Below are 17,892 nucleotides of genomic sequence, written 5' to 3'. Positions count from 1 at the left end.
TTTGGATCAATGAAACCAACATCATTATCCTTTCTCTTTCTGAGTTCTATCATCTCATATCTGCATATATAAAAATATAGTGTGAGGATATATAATTTATATATATACATGTAGCTTTATATATATACACTTTAATAGTAGAAAATAATCACACTTATAGACAATAGTAGCTAATGAGACTTTTGTCGAGAGAGTCCAGGTGATAGTTGGTGTAATTCTACAAACTCGACATATATAACGTCATCGCCACGGAAGTAATGTTGGTTTCTAACTCTGATAGGAACAAAGGTCTCTTCCCATTCACACGCCGCCATGTACCACTTGTTTAGCAAGTACATTTGCGTACCCAGATCACCTAAGGCCTCAGGGTTGCATAGACTCTTTCCATGTTCAAATTTCTTCCAAGGATCTACTTTCGGAGCAGATGTCCTTCAGCGAGCACTTGGGCAAGGTCCAAACCAGTTTCCTCGTAAAACCGAGCCAGCTCCTCAAAATCGATGTCTAAGTCTAAGTTCGAACCATATTCATTATGAACGACAAGAGAGGGGACTGATTATTGCGATTGTTGTCTGAGTTGTGCAACACCTTTCCCTGGTCTAGTCTTTTTCTACGTCGCCTCAAATGACTTGGTGAGAGAGCGGTCGTAGTCCGATTTCGGCAGGGTCTTTTGAGATTCTCGCTTTTTCTAGTCCACCTTCTTTCTTAGAAGATCTGGAGGTAGGTAGAAGTACGGTTTCTCTGGGTTCTCCCTCGCTTTTCGTTGCTTTTTCACTTTTTCGAAGAAACTGTCCATATCTTTTTATACTACAGCATTTAATTCCTTTTCACTTTTCTCGTAAGACAGTTTTTGGGGAATAATTGGATTAGATGTGGCTTTCTTCTTTGCCGGCTGGTGGGCCAACGGCTTTGTTTGTGGGACGGACCTCTTAGGAGCTGGCTTCTTCTTAGTCATCAAGGGAGGGGAGGAAGCCGTTGGAGATCTCTTTGGAGGCGTTGGAGACCTCCTTGGAGGTGGCGGCGGTGGCGGCGTTGCCACCTAATTTCTCGGAGCACTATGATGATCTGGAGATTGGATAATTGGACTTAGGTTGGCAGAGACCCTACAGTGTGAGTACAAAAAAGAATAATTAGGTATAAGAAATTATTATTTTTAATCATGCATGTCAATAGAAAATTAGTGAAATTTTTTTGTTCACTTATGTCCGCACCTATTGTTTGGCAATTGAGGAAGCGGCGGTGGACTAGAGACCCCGGGAATAATGATGTAGCGCTTGCGCCATAGTATGAATGTCTTCTCTGCTTCTCCTAGAGTCTTCTCTCCATCACCTCCTAGAATGTCAAGAGCCAGATCACTAAAACCTTTGTTAACTCTATCTACTGAGACGCTAACATATCCAAGTGGTATTATTGCCCTATGGATTCTTGGTGTCTTGGTAGGATCTAGAGGAGAAAAAACACCAAGAGCCACCATGATTGTGGCATTCTCTTTTGGAATATGTAGCTCACATGATGTAAACGGTGCAGTGATGTCATCCACAGGGAAACGTAGCATTGCGTCATCTTGATTTGGCAACTCCGTGGAAGCATAGCTGGTTTTCAACTAACCAGGGGGGCTAATATTAATGTTGATTCCTGCATCTGATGCCTACCTTTGGGCACTCATTGCTATTTGCACATGTTTTATGATTTTGTCTTGCATTCTAGCTTGCATGTTTTTTTCACGCTCTTGTGCTTGAAGCAACGCCTCCCGTGACTCACGAACATATTCCTCCAACCTGCTGATCCACACTGCTTCCTCATCCTTCCTTCTCTGTCGGCTTCTGTAGGTATCTCTGTCGTTAGGGAAATCATACTCCCAAGAAATGTTCCATCCTAAACCTCTTGTTTAGCCACTGTGTTCAGCAGTCCCGATGGCATACATCAGTTCATCCTTCTCTCTATTGGGTCTGAACGCACCAATAGCTTTAGCTTGTAGAGCATAAGATAATCTTTGTGTTGCTCTTTCAAGTTTTGAGCCATGAACCAGCTTCCCGGTCTCTAGGTCCAGTCTTCCCCCATGAGCGAAAAAACAATTCTTCGCGCGTTTGGGCCAATTGAGTGATTCTGGTGTGATACCCTTGGCAAGAATGTCCGCTTCCATTTTTCCCACTTGGGAATGGCAGTCGCGTAGCCACTAGATCCCATGCCATGGTGGTATACCTTCTATCGGGCATTCTCTTGGTTCCTTCTGACCCATTCCTCACCCTCTTCCGATGTCTTGTACTGTATAAAATTATTCTAGTAGGGCCTCAACTTCGCGAGCCGACACCTAGTATTGAAATTGGGCGTTAGGTTCTTCTTGACGTATTTTGTGTATAGGGATTTCTTCTAAGTCTAGAATTGTGTGGCCATCTTCTTCATAGCCCACTTTTGAACTAGCTCCTTCAATTCATCATCATTGATATCATCATAATCATCCGCTTGCACATAATAGATGATAGATATTCAAATATATATATACAATATTCAAATATATATATACCTCGCCAGTATTTTCTTGCACAATATTTTCTTGGTTTTCTTCAAGAGCTAGGTATTGACTCCCGTCATCTATATCCTGCTAGTCACCATCGGCAAATTGAGTGCCGGTGTTGATAATATTCATCATTTCTTTATCCATGTTGTCTCTCAGGGCAGCCATCTAGCTTTTACTCCACTAGATATATCTATAAAAAATAAAATATGTCTCAATAAATAACCATCCGTACTAGTTGACCTTGCTTATGTGATCATCTCGGTGAGCATTTCTCCACCGGACGGCACCGTACTTGACCAAGGAAGAGCTCTGATTCTGCGAGGAAGGGAACACGGTCTTCCACGACCGTTGCCGCTCTCCCTCATAGAATCAAAGCTCCTCCTTGACGTCCGTTACCGCTCGGCAGAGAACATGCTCGCCGAGATGAACACGGTCCGCAAATTTCAACTAGTACAGATTTTCTACAATTTTCTAACTATTTTCTAAGTTTTTCATTTCATGGAAAAATTAATTCTAAAAAATAAAAGGCATAATTTCTAAGTATTTCATTTCATGAAAAAATAATTCTAAGTGACCTGCTCGATATCGGCGAGCTCGCGGGCGTTTAGGTTGTCGAGGATAGTAACATTTGCAGATGACATTTGTAGGTCAAAAGTTATCAAATATCCATCAAATTATAGCTCAAAAATATGTTTTAATAAATAACCATCCGTACTAGTTGACTTTGCTGACGTGATCATCTCGGCGAGCATTTCTCCACCGGACGGCACCGTACTTGGCCAAGGAAGAGCTCCAATTCTACGAGGAAGGGAACACGGTCTTCCACGACCGTTGCTGCTATCTCTCGTAGAATCAAAGCTCCTCCTTGACGTCCGTTACCGCTCGGCAGAGAACATGCTCGTCGAGATGAACACGATCCGCAAATTCAACTAATACGAATTTTCTACAATTTTCTAACTATTTTCTAAGTTTTTCATTTCATGGAAAAATTAATTCAAAAAAATAAAAGGCATGATTTCTAAGTATTTCATTTCATGAAAAAAAATAATTCTAAGTGACCTGCTCGATATCGGCGAGCTCGCGAGCATTCAGGTTGCCAAGGATAGTAACATTTGTGACATTTGTAGGTCTAAAGTTATCAAATATCCATCAAATTATAGCTCAAAAACTTGTTTCAATAAATAACCATCCGTACTAGTTGACCTTGCTTACGTGATCATCTCGGCGAGCATATCTCCACCGGACGGCACCATACGTGGCCAAGGAAGAGCTCTGATTCTACGAGAAAGAGAACACGGTCTTCCACGACCATTGCCGCTCTCCCTGGTAGAGTCAAAGCTCCTCCTTAACGTCCGTTACCGCTCGGCAGAGAACATGCTCGCCGAGCTGATCACGGTCCACAAGTTCAACTACTACGGATTTTCTATAATTTTCTAACTATTTTCTAAGTTTTTCATTTCATAAAAAGTTACAATAAAATGTTTAGTCGCGGAGTCAAAATGACCATATTTTGACCTAGCAACACATTGTCAGTTGTCATTGTGTTGCATTACACCCTGGACCGCAGCAACGAAACAAAAACTGTCAGGCCGATTGTTTGGGCTCCGATTCTACGAATGAAGTGCAAAGACAGCAACGCAACCGCAAAACCATGACTGGTAGAGCTGAACGACGATGACTGACGCCTGCCTGGCGCTACCGATGGAAATGAGCCACACCGCTGGGCACCGCAGCCGTGTGGAGTCGATCGGCAGCACGAGTTCTCTGTCGTCCCGCACGTCGCGTGGAGGCTCGCGTGAGTCGATCGGCAGCTCAAACATCCAATGCTCGGCCAGTGAGGCTCGGCAGCGCATACAAGACAGGCATCATGAGTCAATCGGCAGCGCGCTCGGAGAAGGCTCAAACACGCAACAGACAGACACATACAAGACAGGCACATACAAGAGATCGAAAATAATTACAAGGCTAGGCCAGTGAGGCAGCGCGCTCGGAGAAGGCTCGGTGAGCTCCGGTGTGGCAGCGCGGGGAAGACTCGGCCGCCTCCGGTGAGGCAGCGCGCGTGGGGAAGGCTCGGACGAGCTCCGGTGAGGCAGCGCGGTGAAGGCTCGGTGCGCTCCAGTGAGCACGAGCAAGGTTGGGGCCAGGGACAAGGATGGCGTGCGCTCCAGCAAGGACGAATGAGGCGCGCTGGCTGGCCGGAGAAGAAGCGCGCTGTCTGGTCGGAGAAGAGGCGTGCTGACAAGGCGAGGGTAGGATGGTCGCCTGGGAGCGGCGGCACTGCTGGATCGATCTAGAGGAGAAGATAAGGCGACGGCGTGGCAGTGACAGGGAGGAAGAGAACTAGGGCATGGGTTATAAAGGGATACCTTTAGTTCTGGTTGGAGCTACCAACCGGTACTAAAGAATCTTTAGTCCCGGGCTATTATTACAACCGGGACTAAAGGTCTGAGCTTTAGTCCCGGGTGTACCCACAACCCGAGAGTAAAGGGCATTTGGGTGGGCTACGAAAATTGCAGCTCTACCTTTAGTCTCGGGTGGTTGATCCACCCGAGAGTAAAGGGGGATCTATCCCGGCTAGTATATACACCCGGGACTAAAGCACAACCTTTAGTCCCGGGTGGTTGATCCACCCGGGAGTAAAGTAAGTTTTTTTCTTTTTTATATATTTCTTTTATATAAATATGCAGAGAGTTATTAATCGCCTAATAAATAAAATATTATCCAAAAAATTATAAAAAAATTCTTTGACTTGGTTTTGCATTATTATACGCAACAAAAATTTGTAAACTAAACTCTTTTGTTTTACTGTATAAATATTTGACATAGTGTAAATAATAATTATAATTTACACCATGCAAAAATATACTACTTAATTAAAATCATTAAAACTATTGTTTTTCGACAGGAAATTAGTTTTCACATCTTATTAATGTTCATCATTTGGTTTTTCATCACACATTCTCCATGGGAAATCCACCGTCTAGCAGAAAATTCATTTGAACCGTAGAAAATATGAAAACACGATAATAAAATCTGAAGTCACAATTATTATATAATAGGTCTAATACATCACTATATATATCAAGCGGGCACAGTAGTGAACTTTTTCTTAACATATATCCCTTGGTTATGATCGCGCCGTAACCATAGAGTGTCCTCATCATTTAACTGGATGCTTGGGTCTTTAGTCACTATGAAGGGTGAAATTCGGTCATCCTTTTCATAGTCTTCTGATATGTCTGACTTGTCTTAAATTTCGACGATGTTTCTTCTCCCTGAAAGAACTATGTGGTGCTTTGGCTCATTGATTGGGTCATTGTTGTTTTTCCCTCTCTTCGGTTTTGTAGCCATGTCCTTGACATAGAACACCTGATTCACATCCTTGGCAAGGACGAATAGTTCATCTTTGTACCCAATATTATTGAGGTCCAAGGTTGCTATTCCATACTGGTTGTCGACTGCTACCCTGCCTCCAATCGCCTTTACCCATTGGCACTTGAACAAAGGTACCTTAAAAGTAGGTGCATAGTTTAGTTCACATATCTCCTCTATGCAGCCATAATATGTTTGCTTATTTTCATTAGGGTCAGTGGCATCTATGCAGACACCATTGTTTTGGTTGGTGCTCCTTTTATCTTGGGCTACTGTGTAAAATGCATTCCCATTTATCTCGTACCCTTTGTATGTGAGGATATGCCACGATGGCTGCCTAGCCAACAAATATAGTTGCTCATCAATACTCTCATCACCCTTACATTCTTTTTGCAACCAGTCGCTGAAAGTTTCTATGTGCTGACGCGTAATCCAAGCTTCAGACTTCCCTGAAAACTCGGATCGGAGCAATTCTTTATGTGTCTCGATATACGGATCCACCGAGGAGTTTTGTAGAACTACGTAGTGTGCTTTATTAAAATAATTGTCCTGCATACCAATATATGTTTTCTTCCCTAGTGTCCCCTTTCCACTTAGTCTCCCCTCGTGTCGCGATTTAGGAATACCAATCGGATCAAGGTCGGGAATAAAGTCAACACAAAACTCAATGACCTCCTCTGTTCCATAGCCCTTGGCGATGCTTCCTTCTAGCCGAGCATGGTTGTGAACATATTTCTTTAGGACTCTCATGAACCTCTCAAAGGGGAACATGTTGTGCAGGAACACAGGATCGAGAATGCTAATCTCCTTGACCAGGTGAACTAGAAGGTGTGTCATGATATTAAAGAAGGAAGGAGGGAACACCAACTCAAAGCTGACAAGACATTGAACCACATCATTCTGTAGTTTAGCTAGATCCATTGGATCGATTGCTTTATGAGAAATTGCATTGAGGAATGCACATAGCTTCACGGTGGCTGGACATACATTTGGAGGTAGAATTCCTCTTAATGCAACTGGAAGCAATTGCGTCATGAGCATGTGGCAGTCATAGGACTTTAAGTTTAGGAATTTCTTCTCTAGCATATTTATTATACCCTTTATATTCAAGGAGAATCTAGATGGTACCTTGATGCTTGCTCGGCATTCAAACATGCTTTCCTTCTCTTCTTTGCTAAGAGTGTAGCTGGCAAGACTTAAGTAATGGCATCCATCATCTGTCTTCTTTGGATATAGGTTGTCTCGTTCTTTCAAACACCGCAGGTCCTGTCGTGCTTCAAGTGTGTCCTTAGGCTTCCCATACACACCCATGAAGCCTAGCTGGTTCACACAAAGATTCTTCATTAGGTGCATCACGTCGATCACGCTACGGACCTCTAGGACTTGCCAATAGGGTAGCTCCCAAAATATGGACTTCTTCCACATGGGTGCATGACCATCGGCGTCATTCGGAATAGGTTTGCTGCCATGTGCCTTTCTAAATACTACTTTCACATCCTTGACCATATTGAGTACATCCTCACCAGTTCGGTTGCCCGGCTTGGTCTGGTGGTCTGTCTTACCTTTAAAATGCTTGTCTTTCTTTCTTAGGGGGTGATTCACAGGAAGAAATCGACGATGGTCAAGGTGCATGACCTTTTGATATTTTTTCAAGAATATACCTTTAATGTCATCGAAACAGTGCGTGCATGCATTATATCCCTTGTTTGATTGTCCTGAAAGATTACTTAGAGCAGGTCAATCATTGATTGTTACAAACAACAATGCTCGCAGGTAAAAGTGCTCCTATTTGTGCTCATCCCACACACGTACACCTGGTCTGTTCCACAAAAGTAGAAGTTCTTCAACTAGTGGCCTCAGGTAAACATCGATATCGTTGCTAGGTTGCCTTGGGCCTTGGATGAGCACTAGCATCATAATAAACTTACGCTTCATACATAACCAGGAAGGAAGGTTGTAGATACATAGAGTAATAGGCCAAGTGCTATGACTACTGCTCTGCTCCCCGAAAGGATTCATACCATCCGTACTTAAAGCAAACCTTAAGTTTCTTGCGTCATTTACAAACTCTAGGAATTCTCTATCGATTGCTCTCCACTGGGACCCATCAGCAGGGTGTCTCAACATATTGTCTATCTTACGGTCTTCTTTGTGCCATCGCAACAACTTTGCATAGTCTTTGTTTCTGAACAGATGTTTCAAGCATGGTATTATAGGAGCATACCATATAATCTTGGCAGGGATTTTCTTCATGGGACGTTCGCCCTCAACATTACCAGGGTCATCTCGCCTGATCTTATACCGCGATGCATGACATACCGGGCATGCATCTAACTTCTCGTACTCCTCACCATGGTAGAGGATGCAGTCATTAGGACATGCATGTATCTTCTGGATTTCTAATCCCAAAGGGCAGACTACTTGTTTTGCTTCGTACGTAGTGGCGGGCAATTCGTTATCCTTCGAAAGCATTTTTTTTGGATTTTTAGTAACTCTCCAAATCCCTTGTCAGATACACCATTCTTTATCTTCCATTGCAGCAATTCTAGTGTGGTACCCAATTTTTTCTGCCCTGCATCACAAGTTGGGTATAGCAATTTCTTGTGATCCTCTAGCATGCGCTCGAACTTGATCTTCTCCTTTTTATTTTCGCATTCTCTTTGTGCGTCACGAATGGCCTGACCAAGATCATCAGCGGGCTCATCTTCTGCCCCTACCTCTTCTTCAGCTTCCCCCATTGCAGTATCATTGAAGGCCCCATATTCAGCAATAATGTCATCATTGTCCCAATGTTCTTCTTCACCTTCTTCCATTACAACCCCGGCTTCTCCGTGCTTCGTCCAACAAATATAGTTTGGCATGAAACCCAACTTCAACAAGTGTGAATGAAGACTCCTTGAGCTAGCATATTCCTTCAAATTCTTACATATGACACATGGGCAGCACATGAAACCATCGTGTTTGTTTACCTCGGCCACACGTAAGAAAGAATACACGCCCTCAATGAACTCTTGGGAGCGGCGATCAGCATTGTACATCCAATACCGTCTCATCTGCATTACATGACATACATACCATATTAAAACCTAGAACATAATTAGTTAATTATACGACATGCATGCCACCACACAAGGTATTAATTTATGAAAGTCTCGCTACAATGTAGACAATCCCAACTATCACTAAAAAACTAAAGCTAAAATGCACTTCAGCAGCATAAGGATTTCGTGACAATCTCAACTAAAACAGACAGATCATGCGTTTGTTCAACATCTATGGGCTTCTTCCGCAGGATCACTACCTCATCAGCCGCCGTAACCGCCTGTGCAAGAGAGTTTTGCACGTGTTCAACATACTCTTCCTCCTAGTACCAGCCTAAACATCCAGTGTCATCCCACTGAAATTAAAAAAAAAATAGAACTTTAATCACAATCATCATGAAAATAAGTATAAATTAACCATAATCATCAAATGTGACACAATAACTCATATTGCGATCCGGACACTTGTAGAAGATACGGCCCTTGTTGGGACACTCCTTCCTCACCCGGTACTCCATCACAATCTTCTCCTCACACTTGCCGCATGCAATGAGAGGGAGGTCCGGCCTTAGTCGCTTTGTAACCCGATGAGAGGCCGAGGACCCGGAAGCAGTTGCCATCTACTCTCTATACTCATTTTTAATATAATATAAATTTCTCATTTTATAAACAAATAAAATTAAAAAAAGTCTAAAATTCTCTATATCTCTAAAGCATGAAGTGGGCTATGCATGCTAGAAATGAAAGCTCAATACTAGTTTTGAATAACTATTTTAACCTTTTCTTCATCCAAATATGCAAACTTTAAAGTGATTTTGAGCTTAAATGGCTTACAAATAAAAAAATCTACCATAAAAAAACCACATATATCTAGTCCACAAAATGAAATAAGCTACTGATGAAACATGAGAGTATAAAGTTGGTAACCTTTAGAACCGAAGAATCGATGGAGGAATGAAAGAAATCTTGTGATCACTGGTGATGAGGAAGAAGAGAGGCCGGCGATGAAGCAAGAACACTGAGCTCGAAGTGGCTCCGGCTCGAGGAGGAACAAGGGGTATATAGGGGGACTGTAGTCCCGATTGTATACAGAAACCGGGACTAAATGTCCCTTTCTAATCCCGGACGGAGCCTCCAGCCAGAAGTAGACTTTTACTCCCGGTTGGAGGTACAAACCGGGAGTAAAAGTGAACCTTTAGTCCCGGTTGGTAGCTCCAACCGGGACTAAAGATCCCCTGCAGCAAAAGTCTGCCGCAGTAGCCGTTGGGCAGGGACATTTAGTCCCAGTTGGAGATACAAACCGGGACTAAAGGTCTGTATACTCCCGGGCGTAAAAAATACCGGAACTAAAGCCAAATTTCAAGATGGAATCAAAGATTGTTTCTCTACTAGTGAGTGAAGACATGAATATCAGTGTCGATCATCGGTTTCTTAAAATCTGACAGTAACGAGGTCGACGGTGACGTTCAATTGTGTAGTAGTGCCGGCACCGGCGACAACCCTCCAAAGAGCGCCATGCCTAGCCAAGAAGGCATCCCTATTCCCTAGCTCATCATCATCATCCAGTTCCCTGCCTGAACATCCAAGGCGCCCCCAACAACACATAAAAAAAATTAATCTCGCAGCGCCATGCCTAGCCAGCACCCTACACGGCAGATCTAGATGCTACCCTCCTCGCGTGCCTTCACACGCGCACATTCCGCGTCCATCCAAACCGCCACATCCGGCGAGGCCCCGGCGCCCGTCCGTTCCGTCGGCCCGTTCTGCATCATCCCATGCATTCGCGGTTTCGCGCGCGCGGTTGCCCATCCGTCCGCCGGCGGCGCCCACGCTCGCTGCTTTGCTTCCCGGCCTCCTACCCGGTCGGCCTCCTAGCAGGGCAGGCTCCCACTATATATCGTGCCCCGTCCCCGGACCAAACCAACCCCTTCACTCCACGAGAGCTATCTGAGCTTGCTCCACTACTCATAGCCATCACTCTCCCCACTAGTCACAAGTACATCCACTAACCAGTGGCTACACGAGCTGATCGAGCTTGCTCCGCTAGCAGCTCACTCACAAGCCAGCTAGAGACTAGCTATCTAGCTCCGCTCTTGATCTCAAAGCTTGATAACGAACGGGCACAAGAGCTCAGAGCGAGGTCGTTGGAGCTAGCTAGCTAGGGAGAGGAGAGGAACAACCAGCTAGAGCGCGTGTGCGTGGCGATGCATGGCATGTGTTAACATGTACAACCCAGAGCATCACCAGCACCAGCCCGCGCCGTCCTTCATGGCGCCGCGGATGTCCTTCTCCAGCGACTTCGCGGTGGAGCCGCCGCCCCCGGCCGCCGCGCGCGGGGCGGGCTCGGCGCCGGGGGACCCCGACTTCGAGTTCTCCGTCGGCAGCCACCCGATGATGGCCGCCGACCAGCTCTTCTCCAAGGGCCGCCTCCTGCCGTTCAGGGAGGCGCCGCATCAGGCCGGCGCCTACAGCGGGCGGCCCGTGACGCTGCGCGACGAGCTGCGCGCCGACGAGCGCCACGGCCGCGTGCCCCGCGCGCCCAACATCCGGTGGAAGGAGCTGCTCGGGCTCAAGAAGGCGCCCAAGAAGCAGGCCGCCGCCGACGCTGCCGCCGGCACGTCCACCGACGTCCATATGCTGGTACGTCACTAACCGCTAACATCTCGGATGGATACATCTTCATTCACAATTCTTCGCATCACTGAGTAGTCCAAGTGCCACTCTATCTGGTTATAGTGCATTGTCCCATTACCCCCTGTTGCCACCGTTGGCGTTTTCTGAATCGTTGTTGAGAGTTGAAACTACCTGCAACTCTGGGGCATAGAGTACTTGCTTCTGCATCCAATATCCAAGATTTCTTCATCCTAACTGAGCGCCAGATTGCGCACATTTCTTTCATTTTTGAATTCACAATCAATGGCAGTTGAGAGTTGACAGCAATGTATATATGCAACATTCGCAGGATCTTGGAGGCCAGCAGGGAAGCACGAGAGACTGAAGCAGGATCAGTTCAGACTTGTTAGCGGATGAAATATTGCAAGGTCAATGGGTGGTAAAGTGTGCCTTTCTTCAGCTGGCTGCTCATCATCTGATTGTTGATGGATGATTTGGCATACATCGAGCTAGCCAGCTGATCTATATCTCCATCATGTCAGTACGTGGCTTAGCCTACCGGAGATGAAGCCAAACACGAAGACGTCTCTGGTGGCTCACACCAATGTGCATTTCGTCATTTACCTCTTTGCCGCAGTTTGTTTCCTTTTTTTTATATTTATCTATTCTGGGTGTATAAGGGAGTTTTGATCATTTGTTTCTTGGCAGTAATTCGTTCGTCGAGTAGATGCATCCATCTATCCATGGATGCTAGCTCTGCATTGTAATGCATGGTGGGTCGCGTGTAGTGTAGCTGTAGTAGTAGTGCGGTGCCTATCTCTGATGTTTTGAAAGGGCCGGTTAAATGCAGTACTCACATGGTGTGGTCCCTGATGGACGTGTTGTTTAGCTGTTCAGCGCTTGCATGTTGGTGGCTCTCTGGGTGTAGTAATCATGAGTAGTAGCTAGCTTTTGAGATCAACGGAGAATGCCTTACTGCCTTAGCTTAGCTACTTTTTAATGGTGCAACGGGATTTTTCTCTCATAATAAAATTTCAGCATAAACATCGTGAATTGTGCAGGAAAAATATAATGGTGCTTTTTTATTAAAAAAATGTGCAAAATTGTTATTACATGACCATTCGTCTGTGATCGATTTGTTATAAAATGCAAGTACTAGGGCCGTGTTTGGTTGGGCTCCGCTCGGCCTACTCTTGTGCGAGAGCCGGAGCTTCAAATTCGGGCTTCACCTGCCGTACGCCAAAACGGCTTCTACTCTCTCATTTCATGGCAGAAGGGTAGAGCCGGAGCTGTACTGTTTGGTGCGGCTCTGCTGCCGGAGCTAGAGCCGGAGCTGTGCGGGAGCCGCACCAAACACGCCCTAGGTGTGCTGATCTCTAGTACTATTATAGCTACTGTAAGTACTGTACTAGCTGGTGCTGGGCATGTGGTCAAAGCTGTGGTGGCCTGGTCGTCACCAAAGATTCAAACAAGAATGGAAAGCGTGTTGAGATGAGACCTGCGGGCACGCAGCGGCATGCCGGCATCCACGGGAGGGAGCGCTTATCTGCTAATCAGCCCGTACCGTCCGCGTCCGGCATGCGGACCTCTTTGTCCTCTTGCGCCGGCGCGGGGCGGGGGAGCTGAAGCCGACCCGGGGAGGTAGAGGTTGGCCGGGCGGAGCGGAGGAGAGGAGGGCTCTGCCTCTGGCCTCTGCAGCTGCCGGCCCCATCGCATCTCCCGCCCTGTCGCGTAATGCACCTCCAGTCCATCAGTAGCCCTCTCTCCTCCGCCTACCTGGTGATCACCGCACCGCCACAGTGCTCAAATTTAGGAGGTGACTTGCTCCCTCTCTCCAGAAAAAAAAAACACAATTTACACGAGCTGTCAATCTTGCCTCTGCCTCCTCCCCGGGCCGGGTCCATCCCCGCGCCGCTGCGCTCGATCTCTGGCTGCCATGCCATGCCACCGGCCGTGGCCACGGGACAAAAACAAATGCCTGCATCTGCTGCATGCGCGCGGCGAGGGGGGGCCAGCGCCCAGCGCGGCCGCTGCAGGCACAGCGCTACAGCAGCCTGCAGCCGCGGTCTCTCATCCGATTTGAAGGAGACGAGACGGGGGGGCCGGGAGGCGTGCAGCGCAGCTGGCGCGTGGCTTGGCGCGGCGTGGGCATGGCCCGGGCCGGGCAGACGAAGCAGAGTCAGAGACGCGCTGCTGCCCTAGCCCTTCCTTTTTCTGATGATGAATGACACAGAGGAAAGGTCTTCCTTCGCTAGCTCTGCTGCCACTGCTGCGCACTGCGCTAGTTATTACTCCGTACGTATGCAACGAATTTGAGAACTAGTAGGCCCAAAGACAGGCGCCAACTCAAGCCTTTTAGGCCCAGGCCCTCTCATCTTATTAGGTGGGTCACGCGGAGCACAAGGGGAAAGACCGCAGAACACCTCCTGCTTCATGGGCCGTCCAGTCTAACAAAGCAAATCCACGTTTCGGACTGACCAGGAGCCTGGAGGCCATTTTTTCTATATATATAAGAAACTATATATACAAATTTATATATAAACAATATGCATACGCAAATATATGTGAATAAATCCTCTAAAAAATTCGACGGAATGAAAACTAATATTCAAAATCATCGAGAAACAATTCAAAAATTGTGAGTTCGTTCTTAAGCTTATACAGAAAATCAATTTTCTTGCGGTCCCAACACACACACACACACACAACACCTGGCGTCCTACCTAAAGGCTGGCCTGAGCGAGCATCTATCTATCTTTCCCACTCCCACTGAACATGGGTCCACAGCACCGCATCGATCAGCCGACCATCCTCCTCGTAACTCCTCCCCTACGTTCCACCGCTTACCTTGCTCGAGACCTCGAGTACACGTCCAGAACGGAGTCACGGACCAGAAGCGGTGGATCCATGATTTCATCTCAGGGTAAGTCGTACAAAAAAAATTCATATACAATTCGATAAAGATCATTTATAAATTTGATAAAAATTCATAATGTAATTCCGTATATATGTACTAAATAATAATATATATGTCTTAAATTCAAAAATTAAGTTGGAAAGTTTAATGAATTATTACAGTAATACAATAATTCAAATACCATTATGATATATAGTTCCAAATATATGCATAGAAGAGAGCAAGAGACTTACAATGCTGGTTCTGATTTTTTTAGGTGATGCTTCCTAAGTGACATAAATGTATAAATGCAAAGAAAACAAATAAAATTTACAAAAATTTGAAAACAAAATTGGCACAGGAGAAATAGAAGGAGACAACTCAATTATTATATGAGTTCGTTCTTAAGCTTGTACCGACCTTATCTAGAACATACAGATCTGAGCACTTTTGTATTGCTCAAAAACAAATGGAGAAGATTAAAAGGAAATGGATTCGCGTAGGCTAGATTAGGACTATAGGACAACACCAATTTGTGACAGTCATCACGGATTCACACATATTTGGGTTTGGGAGTTTTCGTACTTCATGAAAAAAAAATCAAGTCTACTTTCCAATAGATTCGGACTTGTGTTCATATCTAATCAGATTCGATTGCAAGCATCGTTTCGATGTCTAGACCTATTCTGCCACGGTGCTACGTCAGTCTATTTTATGTCGATGGACTATGTATCAAGTTGAGTCTGTTAAAGACGCACCCTAAGGTTGGGGCATGACCCCAACACTCTGTGTGGTCATCCACCCATATATTGATAGGTCTCTGGCCACCAGGAATAGATTGGGTTTGTTTATTTCGATTTAGCCATTGCTATTTTGCTTAGCAGTTGGTTAGACTGTATGTCTACTTGTCTTCGGAACCCAACCATCTTGTGTTTTTAGATGGAAACCTTTATATTAATCTAGCAATTCAAGTGCATGTTTTATTTTTTCCTGTCGGTTCTTTGGTTGCTTGTAGTTGCAGGATGAGTGCTCTTGGCCGATTGATTGTCCTGCACAAGATCATGAGCAACCATTAGAGGTGGTGTATCTGTCGCTAGGACGTAGCGTCATTAGTCAGTTGTACTGGGGCCTTTAACGTCATCTTCATCCACCAATCAAGAAAGTCATCTCAACCGAAAGATTAGGCCACCCTACTCTCATGACGAGGGAAATGAGTCATCATGCGAGAGGGCCTTAATGTCGTCTTCATCCTCCAATCGATATATTCATCTCAACGGAAAGATTAGGCCACTCTACTACCATAACGAGGGAAATGAGTCATCGTGCGAGAGGTAGGAGACCGCATGATGAAAATGGGTGTGAGACACACCACACAAGACAAAGAAAAAGAGATGGATGGTGGAAGGATTCTTTGCAAGGGACTCGCCTTGTGAAAAATGAAGGCAAAAAAGGAGCTCTCGTGTGGGACCAGATTTTTTGCTATCATGGTTGCAATTGCAATGATAGCAGTTGAAGTGATGACTTCATCAAATTTAGTTATAACTGACAATCGTGAGGAGTCCAACTCTTGAGAACGCATCCCTCTCGTGTTGGACCATATTTCTGCTATCATGGTTGCATTTGGAATGGAAGCAGTGGAAGTGAGGGCTTCATCAAATCTAGTTATAATTTTCTCTTTTACGTAGCCTGTTTTGTTCTTGTTTTCATTTATTTATATAAGTTCAGGTAACATGACAATGATGCCTTGCCTAGGGGGTCTTTTGTCGTAAAAAGATAGATTTACACTGAGAAATGGGCTTGGTCGACACTGAAGTGGATCCCAAGCGTTCAGGTCAGTGGTCAACGCAGGGCTACTGCGTACATCTCCGGCAAGGTGCGGCTCGAGCGGTGGAACACCATATTGTAAGAGACGGCGATTGTAGCCTGAATAACTTGGCGGTGGCAGGGTCTGACATGGGAATGGGGTGGGTTGAAGTTGAAAATAACTTTTCATAGCTTCACCTTCCACTTGTGAGTTGTGTGTGTGGGATTATGTGAGAGCATGTTTTAAGAAAATCTACATGGAGAGCTATTTTGCTAAACATGTCTCTAAAATAGCTTTAACTTCACCAAGAAAACTGCTCGTGAAGCTGAAAAAAAAACTTCACTAGCAAAGTTGAGCTCTGACAAACGAGGTCTAAGGAGCATCGACCGGAGCTTGCACACACAACTTTAACCAAGTAGCAAAACGGGTAACTCGAAGATATCCTCAATATAGTTGTAGCGGGATGGTCAAGCATTATACCGTCAATTTCACTAGGGCAAATTAACATCCACAACACCCATGAGTACCATACACACCGTACATAGATCACACAACAACAACGACAACAACAACACAGAGAGCTAGTGCATGATCTCGAACTCGAATTGACTAAGTACATGAAAAGCATTTTTTAACAGAAGACAAGCGATAGATCAACCCCTTCTTATTTTAGCTGGGGATAGTGATGATGAGTTGTCGCTATAGCTAGCTCATGGTGAGCCAGCGCCCGCCACCCGCGGCCCGCCGCGCGCGCCCCCTGCGAGATGCGAGATTAGTAGGCGACGATCTTGAGGCCGAGGTTCTTCTGCGCGAACTCGATGAGGCCGTCCACCTCGCTGTCGTCGATGTAGCCATCGCCGTCCGTGTCGGCGTAGCTGATGCCCTGCTTGCTCCTCCACCCCGTGAAGCGGGCGCGGATGGCGCGCATGGCGCGCCGCAGCTCGTCGCGGCTGATGCGCCCGTCCCGGTCCGTGTCGAACCGCCGCAGCCACTCCTTGAACTCGTCCACCGTCATGTCAGCGTCCAGCGACCGCGTCGTCGTCGCCGCCACCGTCATGTTCTTGATCGCCATCGGTCGGTCGAGCGCAGCAGCAGCAGGAGGAGCAGCACCTCACAACACTACCAGCACAGAAAGCTAGCTCCTCTGCAAATGACCTATACCCTTTCTTCCTGTATGTGTGTGTGTGTGTGTGAAGCAACTTGTTGAGACCTATTGTTCCTTATATAAGCAAGCCAATTTGGCAAGGCTGTCGCATGCAATACAACGCCTGCTGCCGTCACTTTTTCAGGAGTAACGTCGTTTATCACGGCTTGTATTGTATCTACCCCTGCCTTGTTGTGACCTTTTGCAGCTTAGCTTATTCTCTACGCAGATTTGGTTGTCGACAAATAGGCCACTGCCAGGTCCAAGAGCACAACGGCATCTATCGCGCGCCGATCAGATCGAGCCGTCTAGATCCTCGTGCACTACTCGTTGAATGGAGCAAGAATATATCTGCACCCAAGTGGCCGAAAAAGAACAAAATTAAAAGCTGAAGATATGAGCTTCTGCATTCATCATCCAGCTGAATGCTGATTGATTGTGTCGATCGTGGAAGAGAATCGTGTAAGCTGAATGCAAGAGGTAACCACGGGGCAGCCGCACAATGTG

The 17,892-nt window shown here is 45.9% G+C and overlaps 2 protein-coding genes across 2 annotated transcripts; one reads left to right on the top strand and one right to left on the bottom strand.

Moving 5' to 3' along the window:
* The first annotated feature begins 10,674 nt into the window (after window positions 1-10,674).
* On the top strand, window positions 10,675-12,570 carry LOC136546368 (uncharacterized). Its single transcript, XM_066538345.1, has 2 exons — window positions 10,675-11,568; window positions 11,891-12,570. Exons 1-2 carry the CDS (start codon window positions 11,137-11,139, stop codon window positions 11,924-11,926), a joined length of 468 nt encoding a protein of 155 aa, XP_066394442.1. The 5' UTR covers window positions 10,675-11,136; the 3' UTR covers window positions 11,927-12,570.
* A 4,135-nt stretch (window positions 12,571-16,705) lies between these two features.
* LOC136546367 (polcalcin Phl p 7-like) lies at window positions 16,706-17,444 on the bottom strand. The gene has a single exon (XM_066538344.1). It carries the CDS (start codon window positions 17,311-17,313, stop codon window positions 17,014-17,016), a length of 300 nt encoding a protein of 99 aa, XP_066394441.1. The 5' UTR covers window positions 17,314-17,444; the 3' UTR covers window positions 16,706-17,013.
* Between the last annotated feature and the right edge of the window lie 448 nt (window positions 17,445-17,892).

Source organism: Miscanthus floridulus, chromosome 3 (assembly GCF_019320115.1).
Source record: "Miscanthus floridulus cultivar M001 chromosome 3, ASM1932011v1, whole genome shotgun sequence".
Classification (NCBI taxonomy): Eukaryota; Viridiplantae; Streptophyta; class Magnoliopsida; order Poales; family Poaceae; genus Miscanthus; species Miscanthus floridulus.
The sequence above is the reverse complement of the archived record's forward strand: the minus strand, read 5'-3'. Positions and strand labels throughout refer to the sequence as shown.